This window comes from Sinocyclocheilus grahami, unplaced genomic scaffold (genome assembly GCF_001515645.1).
Source record: "Sinocyclocheilus grahami isolate Dianchi unplaced genomic scaffold, SAMN03320097.WGS_v1.1 scaffold974.1, whole genome shotgun sequence".
In the NCBI taxonomy this organism is placed as follows: Eukaryota; Metazoa; Chordata; class Actinopteri; order Cypriniformes; family Cyprinidae; genus Sinocyclocheilus; species Sinocyclocheilus grahami.
In genome coordinates, this window is record NW_015506153.1 from 320,329 (window position 1) to 344,348 (window position 24,020).

At 36.6% G+C, this 24,020-nt stretch overlaps 1 protein-coding gene and 1 long non-coding RNA gene across 5 annotated transcripts in view; one reads left to right on the forward strand and one right to left on the reverse strand.

Moving 5' to 3' along the window:
- LOC107565023 (uncharacterized) overlaps positions 1 to 11,522 on the forward strand; it is a 19,040-nt gene extending 7,518 nt beyond the window's left edge. The window contains exons 2-3 of the long non-coding RNA XR_001606318.1: positions 10,175 to 10,180; positions 11,512 to 11,522. This is a non-coding gene — a long non-coding RNA (uncharacterized lncRNA). The remainder of the gene's footprint in view (positions 1 to 10,174; positions 10,181 to 11,511) is intronic.
- LOC107565022 (NGFI-A-binding protein 1-like) overlaps positions 1 to 18,721 on the reverse strand; it is a 25,244-nt gene extending 6,523 nt beyond the window's left edge. The window contains exons 1-7 of one of the 4 annotated variants that reach the window (XM_016250206.1): positions 18,605 to 18,719; positions 18,184 to 18,518; positions 12,435 to 13,240; positions 12,032 to 12,165; positions 9,929 to 9,980; positions 4,428 to 4,547; positions 3,012 to 3,180 (exon numbers count right to left, since the gene is read on the reverse strand). In XM_016250206.1, the coding sequence (XP_016105692.1) occupies positions 3,012 to 3,180; positions 4,428 to 4,547; positions 9,929 to 9,980; positions 12,032 to 12,165; positions 12,435 to 13,238 (1,279 nt within the window). In that variant the 5' untranslated portion in view covers positions 13,239 to 13,240; positions 18,184 to 18,518; positions 18,605 to 18,719. Of the gene's footprint in view, positions 1 to 3,011; positions 3,181 to 4,427; positions 4,548 to 9,928; positions 9,981 to 12,031; positions 12,166 to 12,434; positions 13,243 to 18,183 lie in introns of all 4 variants that reach the window. The other 3 variants (XM_016250208.1, XM_016250205.1, XM_016250209.1) reach the window with 3 other exon arrangements.
- Positions 18,722 to 24,020: the final 5,299 nt, after the last annotated feature.

Genomic DNA, 24,020 nt, shown 5'->3' on the forward strand with positions numbered 1-24,020 from the left:
AGAGTGAATTTGAATTGGTCAAGTCCTACAGGAAGTTGCACTGGAATGACAGGACGAAGAGTTCCTTGAACTACAAATTAAAGAAATGCATTACAGGTAATACATTCTGGTCAAAGAAGTGTGTCTTTCATCTAACATTTGTATCTTTAATAAAAATCTAATTATATTTAATTCTTACAGTGAAGACTATGCAGCGTTTTATTTTTACATTTGATTATTACATTTGTGTAGTATTTCATACTATAATGTTTTTCAGGTACAATAGGTTTATTTAACATAATTTATATTGTTTAACTGAAAGTTTATTAAATTTGTATCTCTGTTCTATGGTATTTGTCCTATTGTTTGTAAATTTGTGTAATTGGTCATATCCATCTCTCGGTCCTTCCAAAATATCTATCGGTCTGTCTGTCTAGTTAAAATTACTATTATTATTAATTTCAATAAATTTTAATTCCACTTCTTTACATTCTAATTGTAATTCCTTACATTTATACATTTATTTAGGCAAATATACTAGTTTAATTTTTTTAAGAAAAGAAACCAATACTTTTATTCAGCAAGGATGCATCAGATTGATCAAAAGTGACAGTAAAGATATGTTACAAAAGATTATTTAAAATAAATGCTGTTCTCTCAAACTTTACATTCATCAAAGAGTCCTAAAAAATGTATCGCTTTCCTAAAAAATAAAGCAGTTTCAACACTGATAATAATAACAAATGTTACTTGAACACCAAATCAGCATATTAGAATGATTCTGAAGAATCACCCATTAAAATAGAAAACAATTATTTTAAATTGTAATAATATTTCATGTTTTTACTGTATTTTTGATCAAATAAGTACAGCCTTGGTGAGCATAAAAGAGTTCTTTCAAAAACATTTTAAAAACCTTACGAACCCCAACTTTTGAACAACAGTGTGTCCATTTACACTTATTTCAAATTCTAGAATGAAACTGCTGCTGTGGTTGAAATTGTATTGCAGTCAATATTCTTGTAACCCCAACAGCACTGATTCATTTCATTAAAGCCCTACCTGCAAAGGTACAGTCAAATCTAAAGGACATATTTAGTTCTCATCAAATTCTCACTTTCTGCCTCTGCTTCTCTCTCTTTCTCTCTCCGCAGATCCCATACGCCCACTCTGGAGTTCTAAGAACACATGGGATATTAGGAAGCTGAGAGGGATCATGTACTCCGAGTTCATGAAGGAGTTATTCTCAGAGCTGGGGAGGGAGAGAGCGCTGTTGTGTTCAGCGCAGTGTGAAACAACCACAAATAAATAATAAACAGAGTGTCACATTAAAGCAGATGAGAAATGAAGGCTAATTATGTGGTTTTTCCAAGGAGGTCTACAGTGGGTACGGAAAGTATTCAGACCCCCTTAAATTTTTCACTCTTTGTTATATTGCAGCCATTTGCCAAAATCTTTTAAGTAAATTTTTTAGAAAGCTATGCACTAGCAATTGATCTCAATGGTAGCTGCTTGGCTGGTGCATAGAATAAGGAAATATGCGACCCGTGTGTTATACCAAAAAACACTTATAGCTCATTTATTGGCTGATATTTGGTCATTTTGAGCATCAGATGTTTACCAATTCACAGAAGTGATCTGCCACATATAACCACTTTTAATATGGATAATGCATAATTTTAATAGAAAATTTTCATTTTTTAAATATTAATATATAAAATATAAATATATTGCCATTAAATACCCCATGGTGGTCAGGCACTACTTTGCAATGCAAAAGCCCTTGTAAACATGTAAACAATTGAGCTTGTGCTGTGATGCATATAATCAGTGCTCAGATTCGGGATATGCGTAGTAATTATCATCATGTACCAACATGAGGGTCAAAATGAACTCCAGACGGGTGGCATTCTAAGGCACAAGATTTGTAGCAGAACGCAGAGGTGTGTTCATATTTCCACCCGACATCCCCCTCCCCTCTCTGACACCCACCACCCCCGCCTCCGCCTGCAGCTGCCAGATGAGCCCCAGAAATGAGAGTGCCAACAAGAAAAAAAAAAAAAAAAGAGAGTCTGGAACAGGTGATGCAAGCTACTGAATTATCTGAGAAACAACAACTGAAACACTTCACCGGTTTTGGGTACAGTCTAATGTGTACAAAAACAATCTGGATGGTCAATCAAGAGTGAAAGACAGTTTGTCTGCTTTTCTGATAGTAATATTAATAATAATAATAGTGGTTTTGTTCACTTTTTTTGTCTGGGATCGTGAAAGTGAACGTGCAATGTGGTTCTCAAGTGGTTTTGCTTTAGGATTTAGACACTCATATATTAAACATAATATATTTATTATATTAACATTACAATATCATAAAAATATTTTTATATATTTTTTAAGACAAAATTAAATTCCAAATTTAATTTCCAAAATTAAATAATTCTAATTGTACAAAAGAGTTTGCTAATACAATATTAAAATATATAAAACAAAATATTATTATTATATAAAGATTAATAATTATATAATAACACATACATATATATACATACATAAATTTAATAAGTTATATATTATAGATATAATAATAGTAAAACATTTTAAATTATATTAGATAAATATTATAATAAATATTATCATCTGATGTTTGATAATATTACAATTTATTAAGTTTAAATCTGAGATTAACACTTTTTATTCTTTATATGCATACTTTCTTAGTATTAAAATCTAGTGCTCTATTGCAAAACAATAAAAATCATCTATTTATGCCAAAATATCTGAATGAAATTAATGTCAATTAAAAGGAAAAAAAAGTTAAACATATTACCTTAATCTTAAATCCTAAATGTTTGTGTACTCCCTAGTTGGACTTTCATAGTCTTTAGTTGGAATTCATAGACAAGATCGATAGATAGGAGATATATAAATATATATATATTGTCCTTGCAATTACTGCACAGCAAATTGGATTAAAGGCATCAATCACATGACAAATAACCCATCATCTCAAACTTTATAATTCACAAACTCACCCTGTTGGTCAGCGTTTTTGTCAACGGAGAGCCCGTTGCTTTTCTGTCTATCTGTGCTGTGTTTGTAGGGCCCTGGTGGAACCCTCCACTCTAGAGCCTGCAGTCTTTCCTGCGCCGCGGCGTCATGCAGTATCTCCATCTGCTTGGCCAACAGACGCTCCAGCTGAACCTATAATATGCACAAACAGCAGGGAGTCAGACAGGCGGATATGTATAGCATTGTATGTACAGTGTGACAGAAATTATTTCCAATATTCACCATTCACAACATACCGCAAGTGTAGTGCTACAAAACAAAACTAACCATAAACAAACTCATACGGTTCAAATATCTGGTGATTTGAATGCTCCTCAAATCACATTTGAATTTGAAACAGGGTTTATTACTATAAATATTTTGATACTATTATATTGATGCTTTTGCTGTACATTTTTCTGATTATATTTAAAACCACACTATGTGTGGAGCTTGATTGATTCCAATAGCACCCCTCCTACATGTGCAATGTCATCCAACCTAAAAAGCAGGATTTTTCTACCACTTTTTTTTTTTTACACAGGAAGATGCTATTCACAGTTACAAAATGACACGTTTCCACTTCAAAACACAAAAGCAGCATAATTAACTGATGTTTCTGAGACAATGCATTCTGTCAATCCATCTATTGAAAAACAAACAGAACAATTAAAGAGAAAAGACAGCCAGAATATGTTTTAAATGCTCAGAGGATACTCTAACAGCTTAGGAGACATAATGGAGAGAAGTATCAACTTTGCCTTAGATATGAAGGACATAAAAAGACACAAATGAAAACGATAACTTATAGCTATGCAAGCATCACTGCATGCCAAAGGGTGTAAAAAATCAATTCATAATGCAATAAAAGTATGCAGTGCATTGTCAGTGTTGTATATTTGTCATATCATTTTATATTATAGTTTTGGGTTTATTTATTTTATTACAACAGAATTACCAGAGGTTACATATCTGCTTGGATAGAAGGGCCTAGAATACTGCCTTGGACAAAGAGGGGACCTGGACTCACAACAACAACTTTGATATTTAAGAGATCTTCTTTGTCATTTTCCTATAGAACAACAATCAGCAAAAAACACTGAGAATAACAGCGCTTCCTAATAGAAGTATTTTTCATCAGTTTCATCAGGACATCTCTTACACTTCTTAAAAAATATCCAACCATTGATTGTTCATATACTAAACCAGCTGACCAAAAGTAGGTCATGGTCAAGAGGACAGGTGAAGCTCTTGCAGCTATTAACCCGAAAACCTGCATGATATGATACCGGAGCGAGACGTGTGGTGGTAGACAGACATGAAGACGGAGTCAGCGAGGCGCCTGAGAGCATTCCTCTCCCACACACAAATAAACACACTGTCATAATGCAGTCAGTCACCTGGATGTTCCGCCCAACCGTCTCCTCTCCTTTAGATCTGGCGTGGGCTAGCTGCTCCTTAAGGGTCTCCTGGCGCATGTGAATGGCCTGCAGCGCCTCCTGGAGGTCAAAACAGCCCTCCTGCAGATCGATACACATTTCATTGATATTTCCTTTCAGTGGCAGTCAAATTCAAAATGAAGCATGCCATTTCTGCAAAAATACGAACAAACGGTCCTGCCCAAATATATACCACTGAATGTTGCTTTATTCTGCTCAAATAAACAGAATAATCTTATTGTAGACTTTTTTTGAAGAATCAACCTACTGACTCGTAGTTTTGTCAGCATGTTAAGCTAGGAAGAGAGTATTTTAGCACCAAAAAAAAAAAAAAAAGCAATCACTCCACAAACACTAAGTGCGTAAGCCACAATTATCCAAACGGGCGACAATTTGCAAAAACGTCCCGCACAGTATGAAGGTGAAAAAGACATCCAGGCAAGGAAAGTCTTCAGGCCTTCAAGATGATCATGTTGTGACAGAAACGTTTGCCGTTCCCCTAATAAAGCTATCTCACACTTGCTTTTCCAAGTTGTCTTTCTTTATGCAGCTTTATTGTGAGCAAGCCTTTTTCTTTTTTGCTTTTTTTTCAGTTCAGACACATACTATTAACGGTCACACACTTTGAAATGGTTAAACATGAAAAATCCATTCTAGAGTGACAAATTAACTGCATCAAAAATCCAAAAACAAATGTAATAAGCATGAAACAGATTTACAACAAGACACTAACTTAAATAGAACTTTCAGTAGCACAGACAACGGTTTAATGTTTTTTTTTAAATAGCGTAGCTTTGTTTACAAACAAGTGTTTTTTTGCAAAAAAGTGGTGGAGTAGCTTGACCAATTCGTAAATTGCTAAAAGAATGTGACAAAATAGACCCGCTCACTTTTAAATGTAGCAGGAAAGTCAGAATTAGTGAATCAGATTATTTGGTTCCAAAAATGATTCACCAATTCAAGTAGCTTGACCAAATGGTATGATGCTAAAAAAAGTGACAAAATATACCCTCTCTTTCGTAAACATAGCAGGAAAGTTAGATTCAGTTAAGTGAATCAGTTTGCTTGGTCAAAAAAATTATAATAATTCACCGATTTGAGTGGCTTGACCAAACGGTACGTTGTTCAAAAATGTGACAAAATCGAACTTTTCTCTCTTAACAAAGCAGAGAAAGTCTGATTCAGTTTAGTGTGCGGGCCTTTTTTTTTTTTTTGGCAAATTAACACCAAAAAAAAAAAAACACACATCACATCACGAGAAAACATATATCTCAGATGAATCTGTGACCACTTCCAGTAAGTCCACAAACTATGACAGCAATGGACAGAAACCTATAGCAATATGAATCAAATATTTACTGGAAGACCATGAGGTTAGTGTGACATTTAAAGATTACCCGAACAATTCCAGGACCAGTTGTTAATCTCAACCACTTCACAGAGAGAAGCCACTAATTTTTAACTAACTAAAGCTTCATTCCTCTTGAGCGAAAAGGTCAGATACTTAATAAAATGTCATCTCACTTAAAAATCCCCTCAGGATGAGTTTCAACCTGACAGGCGGATGAACAAACAGAACATTTTGTCCAACTAATCACTACGTCTAAATTACTACACGAAGGATGAGCTTGAAAACTTCAAATGTTTACATGGGTTGCCATGGGTGCAAACTACCAGAGACATTCCAGTCTTTTCACTACTAGTTGGGTGTTTGAGGCAGAGAGGTAACTGCTAATAACAGCTCTGACGCAAATTTGCCAACACTCACGCAGCAACAACGAAGTCATCGAGCCACTCCTTTGAGTTATGCCTTTTCTCTTTCTTGACACGGAGGCTGGTCTTCTAGAGTGCATAGACAAAGGTGCGTGCATACGCCTGCATGTATACGCATGTGTCTTCAGACTCAGCCCCTTTTCACTTTGTGGTATCTGCGCAAATGCATGGGCGATTCCGAGTGTGCCCACGTAATGATGTCACTTCTACCTCAAGAATACGGGTGGGCGCGCAACTGATCTCATTTGGACCTTGTCTGGGTGCATGTGGGCGGGCGGCTTATTCTCACTGGTGTGGATGGGAGTGTAATGTGGGCATAGTCGAGGCCAGACAGGGACAGCGAGAGGGGGAGGGGAAGTTTATGCTTTTTTTGCAATTCAGACACATGCTATTAACTGTCACACACTTTGAAATGGTTAAACATGGAAAATCCATTCTAGAATGAGTTGTGTACAAATTAACTGCATCAAAAATGCAAAAACAATCTAATAAGCATGAAACAGATTTACAGCAAGACATTAACTTAACTAGAATTTTCAGAAGCATAGACCAGTGTTTCCCAACCTTTTTTTAGTCGCGGCACCCTTTGGAAATTTTAACAAATTTGTGGCACCCTACAAAATTAATTTTGTCACAATATCACACAGTAGGGCTATTAAGAGATTTTTTTTACGAATTATCCAAATAACGTTTAATCCTAGAAAGCTATTATCATCAGAGGACACGTGAGCATAACGGTTAGCAGAGCAATGAATGAGAGGGCAGTGTTACCAGAGTTGCCCATTTACCACACCTTGTTACAACACAGTAGGGCTATTGCAGACAGAAACAATACTGTACTACATCGATGTTTCCTGTCAGCTTGATTTTTGAGTGGACTTTGCTGTTCCGATGAGCATGAACGGTATATGAGTGGAGCGCTCATAGAGCGGGATAATATGCAGAGCGTCACACCACGTGAAAGTGAAACCTGAGCTGTGAACTAATTTTCGGCAGCCAATTTCAGTGCATCTCTAATTATTGGCGACATCAGAAATGGATATTATATAATAGCTGCTTTTTTGAACATTTTAGCAATTTTTAAATATTAAAAAATGATTTTTTACGCGGCACCCCGGTTGGGAAACACTGGCCTAGACAACAGTTCAACTGTTTTTTAAAATAGCGTAGCTTTGTTTACAAACAAGTGTTGGAGTAGCTTGACCAATTCGTAAATTGCTAAAAGAATGTGACAAAATAGACCCTCTCTCTTTTAAATATAGCAGGAAAGTCAGAATTAGTGAATCAGTTTATTTGATTCCAAAAATGATTCACCAATTCAAGTAGCTTGACCAAATGGTATGATGCTAAAAAAAAGTGACAAAACATACCCTCTCTTTCTTAAACGTAGCAGGAAAGTTGCATTCGAACATGCAACAATATATAATCTTTCTCTCTTAACAAAGCAGAGAAAGTCAGATTCAGTTTAGCAAATCAGTTTGTTTGTATAAATGGAAAAATGATTCACCAATTCAAGTAGCTTGACCAAACGGTACGCTGCTAAAAAAAAAAAAGTGACATGCGATCTCTCTTAACGAAGCAGGGAAAGTAGATTCAGTTTAGTTTGTTGAAATAAAATAAAAAAATTATTTACCAATTTGAAAAAGTGGTACATTGTTGAAAAATCTTACAAAACATACATTATCTCTGTTAAAAGTAGAAAGTTCAGTGAATCCATTTGTTCAGTTCAGTTCTTACATTTGCGGGTGGGTTTTCAGCTCTATAAAGAAAATAAAATGATTGACTAAATTTCAATAATTCATTTGATAAATTATAATATGGTTAATAGGAATTAGAATGGTTGCATACCATTTAGAATTATGGCAACTTTAATCAGCATGACATGAGGCATCACATTTACACCCATACAGAATTAATTTACATGGAACAAAACTCCAAATTGCAGCTAGAACCTGCTTAAATTATCTGGATTTGCGGAATAGAAAGTGCTGTTTGGTTGCACTGCTTGTTGAACTTGCAGATGTCTTTTTTTCAAACAATGGGTGAGTAATTCACTCCATTATTGTATGTTGCTTCACATAAAAAAAAGTCTACTGCAAAAGACTGTGTTGATAAATATGCTTATAGTACATTCTCAACATGATTTCTGCTGAGTTCAGTGCTCGTGCCATTCGCTAAATATGGCTGCCAAAATAAATATGCACCACTTACGTGCCGCAGATGCAGTTTCTATTAAAGTTAGTTAACATCCTTGGTAAATGTTCAAAATATTTTCTCAAATATTGCATTTCATTGCTTGTTTTAACTACTTTCTTGTTGTATTTGCTGCAAACATATAAGTTTAGTGCTGTAACCCAAATTGAGATCTTCTTTGTTTTTTGTCAGATAAATACTGCTCTGATTACAGAAACTAGTTATTTTTAGTAGCTTGTAGCATTATTGACTAAAGTAACTACACTAGCATTTGTTAGGTTACAAAAGACTTCAATTCCAAATAAATGCTTTTTTCCCCTTTCTATGCATCAAAGAATCCAGAAAAAATGCATCAGTTTCCACAAAAATATTAAGAATCAGAACTGTTATCAACATATTAATAACAATAAAGGTTCCTTGAGCACCAAATCAGCATATTTAAATGATTTCTGAAGCATCATAGAAATTAACGAGTAATGGCTGCTGAAAACTCTGCTTTGCCATCACAGGAATTAACACTCATTTTAAATTGTATTAATATTTCACAATATTACGGTTTTTACTATTTTGATCAAATAAATGCTGCCTTGGTGAGAAGACACTTTCAATAACATAAAAAATTTTTAAAAAAGTATCTTACTGACCCCAAAACCACACTCTCTGGTGCTGCTGTTTATTCACATGACTAGTGTGGGAACATGACGTAAAAGTGAGGTAAAACATGATTATTTAGTGAGTAACAATGCAAATTAGGGGGAATTGGAAGACAATTGGTAATTTGCCACTGTCTGATAATGATGAAGGACTCATTTCTCCTTAGATGTAGAGTGGGTAGAAACCACTGATTTTCCAAAGTGGTCGCACATCTGTGCCCATATGCGGAGTGAAACCAGGGCAGAGGTGAATCAGGCACCAGCCCAGCCCAGCCCATAAGCATTGATGTGGGATGTTAGAAGTTTCCAGTAGATCTAACAACTGGACAATGATCAAATGTGTCACTAGAGAGCCATGAATGGACAGCTGCCATAGAGCACAAAGGCCTCTTCAGCAAACTACATCAATATGTGTGCAGCTAAGTATAGGGCAGACTGATCACGGATATGCAGGTTAAGGAAAAATAATGACCGTGGGCCGGCTAAATATGGATTTAAGGTGTGATCGAGGGAGTGGGCTTGAGAACATTAGTCCTTTGTAACTTCTCTAGGCTGAACTTTGGCCTTTCCCCTACACCATGACATGCAATCCTGATGGAGCTACCCCGCATGCTCCTGCAAAGCCCTCCCACACAGTTCAGTATGCTGACAGGCAGCTATGCAAACAAAAAGCCACTGGACCCACCCAGTGTCAATCCTGCCTCCTACAACACGCATATTGGCATATTGGTGTTAGCGCCGCAGCGCACATTAATAACAAAATGACTCGATAAATTGCATTGGAAGCGTCAGACAGATTATTTGGAGTTCAGGTTGGAGTAATCATGAAGCAATTTTACTCACCTCAGTTTTAATTCTCTTGGGTGACGGCTCATCTCGGTCACCGCATCGAGATCTGTAGGAAAGAAAATGAAATGCTCAGCCCTGAACAAGCTGAGTAAAACTACAAGCAATGAAACATTCTTTTACAAAAAATGTGTCCTGACCAAATATAAATAAATATATTATATAAATAATTTTATATTAAAATTTATATAAAATAAAACGTCTAAAAAATTTCTTTTTAATTCAACATGCATTATCATCAAGTAAAATGTTTTTTCACTTTTCCAGCAAGGATGCTTTAAATGAACAAGAATGACAGTGAAATATATATATATATATAAAATGTTAAAATTTATATTTCAGATAATTGCTGTTCTTTTGAACTTTCTATTTATCAAAGAATCCTGAAAAAATGTAGCATGGTTTCCACAAAAATATCAAGGAGCACAACTCTTTTCGACTTTAATTATATTAAGAGCATCAAATCAGCATATTAAAATGATTTCTAAAAGATCACTAAAGACTGGAGTAAGGGCTTCTGAAAATTCAGCTTTGACACCACAGAAACAAATTATATATTAAAATGCATTAAAACAGAAAACAGGTATTTTTAAATTGAAATAATATTTCACAGCATTACTGTTTTGCTATATTTTTATTCAAATAAATGCAACTTTGGTGAGACTTATTTAAAAAAAAACAAAAAATAATAATAAATAAATAAAAATACTCACGACCCCAAACTTTTGAATGGTAGTGTACAGTAGTTAATTAGACTTTGTATGTATATCTCTAGGAGAACATAGTCTGCCATCATTGAGATGTTATTACAATTAATTTCCCTAAATGTTGAGATATACATACACACACACATATATCTATCTATATCTATCTATCTATATATATATATATATATATAATACATTTTTTTAATTCTTACAAAGAATATCTTAAAGCAAGGATTTTCTACCTTGACAAACCCTGAGACCCCCCAAATCAGACAGCCCCACCAGGGACACTTTACACATCAACCAGCATTATTATATTATACAATCCTCAGATCATTCGTTATGCTTATTAACTAATGTTGGAAAGTTGGAAATAGTTTTATGATGTTTTATTATCTTCTGCACAGACCCCCTTCAGTAATTTCATGGACCCCTCCTTGAAAACCCTGGCCTTAAAGTACTAATATTTGCTTTAGTAATACTAGCTTTTCACCTGCAACCTAATTTGGGAGTGCCCTTGGCAAATTTCATTATGACGCAAGAGGCATTGTAAGAAAACCTGGCCTAGATAACTTTCGCAATACCCAGTCCATGACTGTGACGCAATCTTTCAAGTTTTGAATGAGTGACTGCAATTATGTAACGCCAAAAGGAATTTTCCATTCACTGACACGCAAGCCTGGCAATCCAGGAAACACCTGCACGGGCTCTTTGGATGGCAGGTATTGAGTGTCTGATAAGGCTTATGTGCCTTTAGATGCAAAGGAGTGGGAGTGTTCTCATCTCTCCGTAGACCTCAGTGCAGCACTTCACACCTCAACACAAATGCCACGCACAAAGCCGACTTTGAAATCTCGGCTCGGCTCGAAGCAGACTACCAGAGAGCAGATGCTGAGCTGCTCACAATGCATCAGCATGAGCTATCTCTTTCTTGGCTTAAAGGCTAAACATCAGGAATGATTACTCTAGTCACTTACGGGATGTAAAAAGTGATGCTTGTAGAGAATTTAAATCCACTAAATCAAACAAACAACTCCTCTACATTGTGAGTTTTTCATATTAAATAGGCAGAATGTCCAGGATATTTTGTGTTTATCAGGATTTTACGCACTGATTTAGAGGGGAAATCTTCTGAATTTTATGATTTAAACAATGCTAAAATGTTTTAAACAGAGATTGTAACACTCGTATTGAGGGTCTGCATCTGTGGGCCTTTACAGTGTTACAGAGACACAGTGTTAATACTTTTAGGGAAATTTTTCTGTGTATAATGAGCTGGGATAGGGGAAATTATTTTAAAACTGATAAAATTGCATGCTTCAGTTTTAACCAAAGGTTCAAAAATAGTCGATCATGGCGTTTCCTGTTTGGGAAATGACCTCAAAGTTCTTACTTGCTGGTTCTGTAGGTGTATTTGTAGGTGACCTCTCGGGAGACCTGACGGGCCAGTCCGAAAAGCTCATCTCTGCGAGTCAGCAATGCCACCTCCTTCATACAAAGCTGTGCTGCAGCCTCATTCACCGTCAGCTTTGTAGAAACGAAGGAGATTTTTATTATCAATTTGATAATAATAGATATTGTTATGTGCAAAGAATTAAACCAGTCTCACAAGCAAGCAACACCTCTGCTTAAACAGACCAGCATGATATTTCAGGTGCAGCCAATTAACCAATAAAGCACACCCATCCCAAATACACAACATAATTTCTTACTGAATGTGCAGCTATGCTTAGAAGTGCATGATTTATTTAAACCCCAAAAAGCACTCAAAGAGGCAAGAGCCCCATAAAACGCACCTCGTGCAGAGTCAGATGCTTCCCGTCCTTCCTTTTTGAGTCGAATCTGCCATATATAGCACTATACTTGCGGATTTCCTCTTCCCTGTGTGGATCCTCATCACTCATATCAAAAATGTGGCTGATCATCTTTGCAAGCTTCTTATTTCCCTTCAACAGTTCTTTAACCTCTCCAGAGTCACTCTTGGGCAAAGCCTGAGCGATTCTGTCCACGCACTCTGCCACGGACTGAACAGCAGCTATGTCTAGTGCCTCTAGGGCATCCCGAGGGGAAGATGGAGAGCCCAGTTCTACCGGGGACAGGCTGTGCTCGCTCTCCGTGCCGTGACTGGCCCAAAAACGTGGCTCGCTGCCACTCTGGAGGGGCGAAACGGTGGCCGAAGAGTTCCCGTTGCCTGAGTCTCCTTTTCCAGGATCCACGCAAGCAGCTGCCAAACACTTGGGCACTTTGACTTGGGTGTCTCCACGGGCGCCATTACCAGGCAACAATGTGGGTGACCCTTCGGGCAGCTTGTAGACAGGAATGCTGCAGACGGGAAGAGACGTGAGGGGCTGATTGAACAGGGCAGGGTTTGTGACCCAATCGCGTAGAGATTTCTGTAGGCGTCTGACATGCAGTGGCTTGCTGGCCATGCCTACGAGCGCCATTATCTCGAGAAACTCGTCCTCGCCGGCCTCGCAGAGCTGCTGAACATCATCGCCACCCTGCTGGATGAAGGCGTCATAGTAGCACAGCAGGTTGGCCCTCTGAAGAATGCGGTAGAGCTGCAACTCCCCAAGGGTTCTGGGTAAAGTCGCTGCCATACCTGAACAAAAGAAGGAACAAAGTAAGCAATTCCAGAAAACAAAGCAAAAGAGCTGGAAGGAGAGGACACTGGTTGCCACAGCAGGGGTGGAAGAGAAATGTGTGGCTGGATCCAAGAGTGGCGACTATAAGAGAGCGCCTGTCAGGCTCCTGGGCTGCTGGGAGAGTCACATACCACACTCCACCTCTGCAACACGCGTAGGTGGGCTCTCTCAGCACAGGCCTCATTTGTTTCTGCCGGAATCTGGCTTGAACAGCTGCCACTGTCAGGATCTGGATCCGCAGCAGCACCGATAAAAGCGAGATTGACTGCAGGGGAGGGAGGTGGGGTAATGGAGCCGTGTGGGAGTGGGACGGTAGGTTTGCATGCTAAGAAGATAGCGCTCTGCATTTTACTTTAATTCACCCACTTCTTCCTTAAAAGGATCCAGAGATTATGAATGTACGACATACACGAGTGCACACATAATGCTCTCTGCAAACTTTGTCAGAGACTGTAATGAGAGCTAATTCGCTTATTTGTCGGTTTTAGAAATGATATGCAAACTATGAAAGTCAGAAATCTCAAAGATTTGGGGGGGAAAATGTATTATTTTTAATCTGCATTTGCAAATCGCCACTCATTTGTGGATCAGATGCATTAATAGGGATGATTTGCAAATGCAGATACAATGCACATGAATAATCATACAAGACTTTGTGAACACAATTGTGTACTTATGAATGATGTTTAGCATGTTTGATTGATATTATGTGCATGTGAATTAGATTACGGATTTGTCATATTTTGTGAATTTGTTTATTAATTTGTCACTGTAAAAATGAAAAGATCAAGGCACAATTTAGAGGTTCCTCAGAGCACCACACTGACAAAACACTTTGGAGAACCACAGAGGAACTTACAAAAGGATCCAATAAGTTCCTACAAGAACTCTAAAGACTGTCAATGACTCCTTTCCCCATCACAGGGGAACAGCATTGAGACACTTAAATTATATATTGAACTTCCTTGAGTACACAACAGGATAATTGAGGCACGTTCAAAATGATGCCTAGAGGTTCTCCAGAGGGTTCCTCTAGTGTGGCAGTCTGAGGATCTCCAAACAAGCCTTTTCATTTTTACAGTGGTGAATCATATATTTTGTGAATAAGAATTAGGTTACTCATTTGTGAATCACATTTTGTGAATATATTCTTTCGGAGACTATTCTGACCCCTAGAGATATGTCAAGAAATATCTAGTGTCTTACCGTCATCAGAAAACAGTATTATACATTAAAATACACCAACTACTACTCCTCCCTGCAATTAAAAAAAAAGACATTACTCTGCCTTTATATCATATCCTGTTAACCTTAATTTCACAACAAACTTGCACTGACATATATATCTGCATTTGCCGTTTTCTCTGTCTGCTATAAAGTAATGTGGGCAGTATAAAGACATAAAATCTTCAGACAGACACTGCTTTCAGAGAACAACATTCCTATAACAGCAAAAATGCATGTCCAAAATTTGCAGAACTTTAAAGGCATTTCTATAATACACTCATATACTTTAGGATAAAATGAAAAAAAATAAAAAAAATAAAAGGAAACAAAATAAACCTTTAAAAAAATAAGAAAATTAAAAAATATATAAAATACTTCAAAAGATAAAATAATAAAACAACCACTTTTTAAACAATGCCAATGTGAATGCCAGACCTCAATTATTATTCTTTCAATGGTGGTAAAAGATGACAGATGCTGCTAAATCATCATGACTGTTAGTGTACTAGAGGGGAGTAAGAACAGTATCACAGCGAGGCTGATACGGAGTACTGATGAGTGAGTGTATGGAGTCTAATGAGGACACCCCACTGCACAGCAGAGTGATCCGCCACTCTAATGGATGACTGAGGCCTAGACCCAAGTGAAGGGTGCCTTGTTGAAACCAATTCAGTATCAGCATGGATGGCACTTAGGCAGCAATTTATCCAAAGCTCTCTCTCCCCACAGCATGCTGGCTTCCTAATGCTGGAGATCTAAGGCCAGGGCTTCACGCAACACGCTGAGAGCACTCACAGAACGTACTCGTGTTGACTTACAGTTGAGGAATACAACAAGCGATGTATCATAAGATGGCAATAAACACGAGAAGTGCCCGTTATACAAGGTTTCAGACATCGATCAAAATAGCAAAAAGCTAGGACAGGAGGATAATAAGAGAACAGAAAAAGTGAAGGCGTAGATTTTTTAAAAAGTAATATTATTGGAGGCAGTTAGTTGTTCACATTAGAGATGAGTTTGTACATAAGCAGTAGGATATTTCTTAAAGGAATAGTTCACACAAAAAAGAAAGAGCACTCACAGAACGTACTCGTGTTGCCCAACAGCGGCCTCTTATCAGTCTAAATTAATAATGGATTCACATCGAGACCTGTCCTAAATAGTACAATGAAGCTATCGAAAAGGAGCTTCTCTTGAAAGGCAACCTATTGGTCCTGTGCATCGGACTAAATGTTTGTGGAACAGCTGATCTCCATATGAAAGCTCTAAGGGCTGTTTTTGTGAAAGGAACATAAGGCACTACAAGAGGAACACAATCGATTCACTTCTTAAGTGGATGACTACACAAGAAAAGGAAACATTTACATTTATTAATTTGGCAGACACTTTTATCCAAAGCGACTTACAGTTGAGGAATACAACAAGCGATGTATCATAAGATGGCAATAAACACGAGAAGTGCCCGTTATACAAGGTTTCAGACATCGATCAAAATAGCAAAAAGCTAGGACAGGAGGATAATAAGAGAACAGAAAAAGTGAAGGCGTAGATTTTTTAAAAAGTAATATTATTGGAGGCAGTTAGTTGTTCACATTAGAGATGAGTTTGTACATAAGCAGTAGGATATTTCTTAAAGGAATAGTTCACACAAAAAAGAAAATGCCGTCATCATTTACTCACACTCACAATGTTTCAAACCTGTATGACTTTCTTTATACCGTGGAACATCAAAAGAGATGTTTAGAAGAATGCTCATGCTGCTTTTGTCCACACAATGAAACTGAATTGTGAGAAAGGTCTGTCAAGCTCCAGAAATGACAAAAAACAGCTTGAATTTCAGTCTGTTCAACACACAAAGCTATAATATGGCTTCAGATGATTCAGAATAGTGTACTGGTCAGCCTCTGGTCACCATTCACTTTCACTTTATGGAAAACAGCAACATTAACCTACGCTTCTCCTTTTACGTTCCATAGAAGAGAGAAAATCATGTTTAAAATGAAGTGAGGATGAGCATTTTATTTTTGTCAACTATTCTTTAAATAAAAATTGGTATGTGATTAATTACAAATATTACAAGATGTAAAATAACTTGCCACAATGTACCCACAGATATAAAGGTACCCACCTTTCAATCGATTCATTATTAGGACCACTGACTCATGTTCAACCTTGATACTCTTTACTTTTCAAAGCACTTCAAAAGATGGGTGCAAACATAGGTGGCAGTGCATTTAACCCAAATACTGTACGATTCATCACAGGGTCTTTCGAAAACAATAGGGGAAAATATTGGTGAGGAAAGTAGAAGGAAAATAGGCATGATAAAAGTTCAACCATTTTCATTTAATATTAGTAACATCCGAATTGGTATATCGGGGGGCCCAGTGTACAAAGAGGTGGTAAAAAATGAATCATAAACTCACAGGACAGACAACATTTAAAAAAAAAAAAAATTCCCATTACCTCATTCCAATGTATTATTCAAATGATAAACCAAACATGAGGCATCACCAACTATTACTAATGTTTATGGGAACAATAAACCATCTCTGGCAGAATAGTTTTATTATAGACACTTATCATAGTGTTATTATTCTGTCATGGCAGAACTGCTAGAATGAAATTGTTAAATTTGGGCTATAGATATAGAGTATACAGTTTAGAGCCATCTACTATTCATGAAATATGAAAACGATTGCGTATAACTATAAATAATATGGTTTAAAATCATTTAAATTCTTTAGAATTAAAAGACACCATGTGTCTATCTCAGCTGTACATTAAGCATTGATTTTAAAGTTAAACATAAAATGCTGTATTTTACTAACAATTTTAACCTGAGAAGATTGATATAAAATTTTCAAGGAAAAAAAAAAAGTTTTTCGCCTTAATGTTTGTTTTGCCATAGACGGCCAAATTTCATTGAAATTTTACTTTTCAACTCTGCATACACCATTCATCATTTTCACCAAAAAAAAAAAAAAAAGGCAGATCATTTTTAGACTGCTGGCCCTTTTTTTTTTGTTTTGATATAGACCAAATCAGTAGTCACTACAATCAAAACTAATTTTGGACAGCGACACGTATTGGTCAAAAATTATAAGCAATTGTATTAGCTACAAGTCAATCTATCGGGAATGCTATATTCAGTATTTGTTTTACAACACTGTAATATATAACAACAACAACAATTCTATATAAGGCTATTTAAACATTTAAGCTATTAATGTGCTTGGCTGTTAATATATGCATGCAATTATATTAAATTAATATCATAATTATCATACATAACTTCATTTTTTATAAATATAAACATATCAATAGCTATACTTTTTTTTTCATTTTATATCCTATAGCTAGCTCTTGAAATTCCTTGGGAGTAATACATCAGCCTACGAAATTCACACATAGAAAAGCCATTGCACACTGGAGAGCACTGGGAAAACTGTGACTGGAAGTGAAGAAACGCTAAGGATGCTGTACACACACACAGCTGCCGACGACCAGACGCCCACGGGGGCTCGTTCAAACACGGTACCGAGAGCTGTCCGGTCTGCACGGCGCGCACATGGACGACAAAAACACGCAGGAAAGTTGCACACAATACATGAATTCAGCGCTCAACTGCATTTGCAAGCGACGCTGAGCAAAAGTACTGACAAAAACGTACCTTTTTTGATTTCTCTCTCTTTGTCTTTTTCCACCAAAACTCTTCCAAAAGCGGCGTCTGGTTGTATGGGTATTAAAGGTCTGAATTATGACGGTCCGTTCAGTAACGCGACGCTTCACCTGACGTCCAGTGAGGTGCCGCGCGTTCTGCGGGTAAGCGACGCGTCCTTCGGCTCTCTGTTATTGAATTAACTCGCACTCTCAAACTAGTTGGTTTCCGCTCTCTCCCCTACTGCCAGAATTGGGATATTCCGCGCTTGCTACATTGCTCTCTCACTCCCACGCGCCTGCGTGACGCAGATCCTGGCGTGGGCGGTAGCGGCGCGTGGGAGGCTGCTGCATGGAATACCAAACCTCATATCAGCCGCATGCGCCGCCTCATATATATATACATGGACATTTATCATGTTTGTTGACCTTACTGAAAATACGCCAGCATGCAGCATAACGGTTCGGTGGCCGCCTGTACGCCCACACCGGTGCTATTCTTGCCCCCTCCTCCTCGTGCAAATTCACCTGCTGCCTACAGCCTGTCATATACTGAGTCCTTGTGCATTCCAGTGGGCCCGGTGTTCCTGTTTCACATCTTATTAGTTCTACCCTGTTACATTTATAGAGTTCTGGGCTGACGGATAATAACAAGATCTGCAGGCGATCTCATAAACAACACAATTAGGCTGCTTTTTACTTTTAAAAGCATACTTTCTGGAGATTAGTTAATTAGCTAGTGCAAGTTTTGGGGCAAAGCTGATTCTTCGGATTGTAATTAAAGAGAAACTTGCACAACATATAAAACAAAGAAGATTTTAAAAGTAGAAAATGTAGATTTGCATTTCCTGAAGGAAATACGGCAAAGGAAGCATAAAAAAGTATATAGTGCTCAAGTTTAGGTTTGAAGCTTAGTTTGTGTGTGTGTCATAAAAATTGTATTAATTATAAAAATAGAATATATATATAGCCTATATATATATGACAAGAACATGCACACTGAATAACACATGTTCACATTCTGATTTATGTATGCAAATTTTGCTTAACTTTGCATGACCTTTAACCAAAAAGAAAAAAAATGAAGGCGTTTATATGACACATCGGGGTCATTTATCACAATTAGAGCAAATAAGCACAGTCGATGAGGTTAAATCAAGGCAGTCTAATCTTATTCATGAACAGATCATTCTTTTGAGTCTGATCTGTATGATTTCTAAACATTTTTCTAATCAGTCAGACTGAATCAGTAAAAGTTCTCGACCAGATATGGTTGTAGAATATTGGCAAAATAGATGGTTTATCTAACTAGATGCAGAAAAGCAACACCAATTACAATTCAGTATGCAAACAGAAAGACTAAGAAGACCAATTGCAGTTCAGCATGCATATACTATGTTGATGTAGCTGCACATTCTATTAGTCTAAGGAAGATTTTCAAACTGTAATCTTCAATTTCTTTAAAAATGCAACATCTTCAAAACCAAAAAAATTGATAAAACACCTAAGGCAATTTTTTTTAGCAGTTTATGCTAAATTAATTGCTTGCTTTTTAATACTTAGAGTGTGTGTGTGTGTGTGTGTGGTGGGGGGGGGGGGGGGGGGGGGGGGGGGTTGAGAACAAACCCAAAGCAGAATGTTTAAGCAATAGCAATACAGTAATTCTTACTTTTGAACATGCACAGATGTTCATGCTTTCTTTTAGTGTGGTCCGAATATCCGCTGGGAACTACCCTTCTTAGGGGTTTGTGACTGAGAGACTTTCATTGTTACAGTGACTCAACCAAAACAAACATCTCCCCTCATCTCTCTTATTACTCCTCAGCGTCAGATGAAGAGATTCATTGAGAGATGTGCTCACAGACATGTTTTGGGGGTCTGCAGCACAAAGAGGAGTGAAAAGGGAGATGCTGGGAGGGGCTGTGTTCCTGTATGCAGCCACTACTCACTCCTCTTTCAGGATATTTACACTCCCACACACAGTGATTCAGCTGGCTCTAATCCTTTCCACACACATATACACACACACACACACACACACACACACAGCCGCTGGATTAGGCTGCATAAGACACCCATGGCCAAAAGTCTACGGCAGAGATTCTCCTTCTGCATGTAAAAAAAGCATGTGCATTAGATAAACCGAGGGAGCAAGCTGGCTGACAAAACAATTTGTGAATTTTGAGTATTTTTTATTTGGTTGTATGTGGGCAGCTGACATGACATGCAATTCTTCTGTCCTCAATACACAAGGTCGTTCTTTTGTTCTCTTACATGTTCATTACAGCAAAGGACACTGATTTTGTCCATAAACATCAAAACATAAATTCAAATGATGTTTTAATTTCAGTAAACTTATGCTCATAATAAAATGTGAAATATCAAAAAATGTTGAGTACATTTTTGTCCTCTGGAATGATTCACGTCTCTTGAAAATGTTGCTAATCAGGAACACAACAGGAAGTAAATATGACTCAGAATAGCATACCACTCTTATTTTTGGCATATATAAAGATATGGCAGAAATAGTAGGCTATTCTGAAATAAGCCATTTTAGGTTAAGAAGAGGGTTGTCTCACGTAATCAAACCTTTAGGTTACTTCTACTAAGTGCATCAAACAAAAATCGATGGTGGCTTGATTAGTTCTTCTTCACAAATGCTTGTTGCAACAACTCTGTACCTTATAAATACGATATTATTTCCAAGCAGATTGATAAAAAAAAAAAAGTAAATCCTCAGCAGCCTTGGTTCTTTTTTAAAAAGTGTGTATTGAAGAATTACAAGTCAGGACCAAACCAATCTTCTACTTGGAGAATAAAAACATTATTTTGATTTGAAGCAAAAATGTGTTTGAAAATCATACAAAAAGAGAAAAGTACAAGACGGTGCAAGGAAAGAACTACAATCCCAAAATACAATGCAAGTGACAATCAAATGAAAGATCATGGAGAAAAAAAAAAAATTAACATTAAAAATACTGACTTACGTTATTCACAGTGCTTCATGGTACTGGGCGAGTTCTTTTGCTGTAATTTGCTAGCTGTGGTTCTCTGATTGGTGGAAATTTTTTTGCAGAATCGTGGGTAATGTAGTTTTTCACCAGGAATTCCACTGTTAAGCATGTTTATTTAAAAAATAATGTGGGTTGATGGTTCCAACAAAATTCCCCTATGAAAAAAATGAATGGGATTTTTACTTCCGGAACCCACTGTTGCTCTGTTTTTGAAAGTTGCATAAAGTCAGCCAATCAGATAAAAGCTTATTATATCACGAAAGTGCATAAAATGTCCAGTTTTATGTGCAATATGCAACAGAAGGTCAGTGAATGGACAGTGGGTGGTCCATGGATGTGCAGTCTGAGGCAGAGACTAGGAAGAGGGAGAGTTTTACTTCTACTATTAACATTTCCGTGACACTACTTCCATGTTCATTTCTTCAGTCCTGCGGTGTGACAGAAAGAGAGATTTTAATAAGCATTAATGAGCATAAAATGCTGTAAGTGAGAGGTTTAATTATTTGTGTGAAAGCAGCATGAGTCAAACTGTAAATAATGTGTTAAAATAGAGAAATACCTTGAAATGGTCTTTAAACAGTATTTTTCACATTATTTAATTAATGTGCATGCATTTTTGTCTATCATCAGAATGCACAGAGATTTCAATTCACACATAAATACATATGTGAATACTCTACAGAATTTTGTTTAATATACTTATATGTCACAGTTGATATAAATATCTAAACAACACTTTCAGTGTGCCCACTAATAAAGGAAGGTGTGAGGAGAGAGAGATATCAGACAGAAGGGGAGACAAAGAAAGTCAGAATGGGTGAGAGAAAAAGAAAGAGAGAGAGAGAGCAGTACAGTAAAAGTCTTCGAATCTGCCTTGGTATTAGATGCTATTTTTAGGAAGTAGGCCAGCAACAGCTAGCAGCATGGCGAAGGTGCCGTGCATGCTTGATTATATATTTTTTTCCTTCTTTTTTTCTCAGACAGATAGAGATGAACTGATGATTTTGGGAACTGATAAATGTTACAATACTGTGCCAAAATTCGAACCAAAGATGCCAGGAAAAAATATGAGACGTTTCTGTTTTGACAGCTGATTGACAGATGGCTACCACATTGATCCTAAAAATGACAGCTGTGCAGTTGACAATGAGTTTAGCTTGAAATCACACCAAATGAAATACAACCGATTCACAGGATGAGTGAGACAATACTTTCACTGAGGAAAAAAAACAAAACAAACAAATGTTTTTTTTTATCATGTTTTTTTTTTTTTTTTTTTACATTAAATCCTCTTTTATCAGAGAAACCTATTAATTGAGTAGGTAAGCTTTCCATATATGGTGAAAAATTCTATTTGATTTCATAGCATATATATATATATATATATATATAAATTAATGATATCAATAGCATTAAAGGAGGCAAATCAAGCAACTGCAAGGTCATGAGGTTTGATTTCCAGTCTGAATTGATAATATACGTACCTTGAATGCAGTGTGAGCCAGTTTGGATAAAAGCTTCTGCCAAATGCATTAATTAATTTTTCTGTGAATTTCTGGCAATGACAGCTGACAGTTTTTACCATAACATGATTTTTTACAGAATATTTCATGTTAAATTATTTAATAAAATATCAACAATTGTGTATGTTGAAGAAAATACTTGCATAGTTCAAATGTTTTGGGTTGGTAAGATTTTTTTAATGCCTTTGAACGATGTCTCTATGCTTATTAAGGCTGCATTTATTTAATAAAAAAATACAGTAAAAACTTTAATATTGTGAAATATTTTTGCATTTTAAAATAACTGCTTTTTATTTTAATATATTTTAAAATGATTTATTCCTGTGATGGAAAAGCTGTTTTATTCCCCATCTTCACGATCATTCAGAAATCAATTTAATGTGCTAATTTGGTGCTCAAGAAAAAAAAGAAAAGAAAAAAAAACAATGTTGAAAACAGCAGTGCTGCTGAATTTTTCTGGAAACCGTAATATCTTTTTTCAGGATAAAATGGTAATGGTTTTTCAGGAATGTACACTTTTGAATGGTAGTGTACAAATAAGTAAATTCTCTCAGAATATCTCTCATGATAGCCTCATCATGATAAACATGATTTCTCTGCTTTATATAATCTCGGCTAGTGAAAATGAATTGGTACACATGCAGCGCTTAAATAGTAGTTCTGGGTGTCAGCTTTACATTGAAATTAAAATGAATGACACTTGTCGAAACAGGGTATGTCAGAAAAGGCTCCAACAAGGTAAATTACATTCAGAAACAGGTGAGTGGGTACAGTCAAGTGTTTCCCCTCAGCTGCAGTCTCAATTAATATAATTTACTCCCTGCACAAAGGCTCTTATAATTGCTTCACCTCATAGAAGCTAGAAACATTTGATTTGATCGGATTACTCTCGTTTAGTTTCCAAGAAGCAGCTGCACAACCATCCAAAAAACAGCAACAAGCTGATAGCGATTCTGTCATCTTATTAGTATGGAAGCCCATTTCTGCAACAGAATAAAACAATTAATTAATTAAAAAAGGAAATTGTGTTTTTTTTTGTCTTGCAAGTCAGACTTTTTCATTTTACAGCCTATCTCCAGTTTAGACTTTTTTCCCTCGCAGTTATGAGAAAAAAAGAATTGCGAGATATAAACGTGCAATTCTGAGATATTACGTTTCTTGCAATTCCGAGTCTTGTAAGTAGGGCTGCACGATAATATCGCAAATGTGCATATCGCGATATGCATATCTCAATGGTTTGCGATAAATGAGTGACTTAATACTTCAAAAAGTTATGTACACTCTTAAAAATAAAGGTGCTTCACGATGCCATA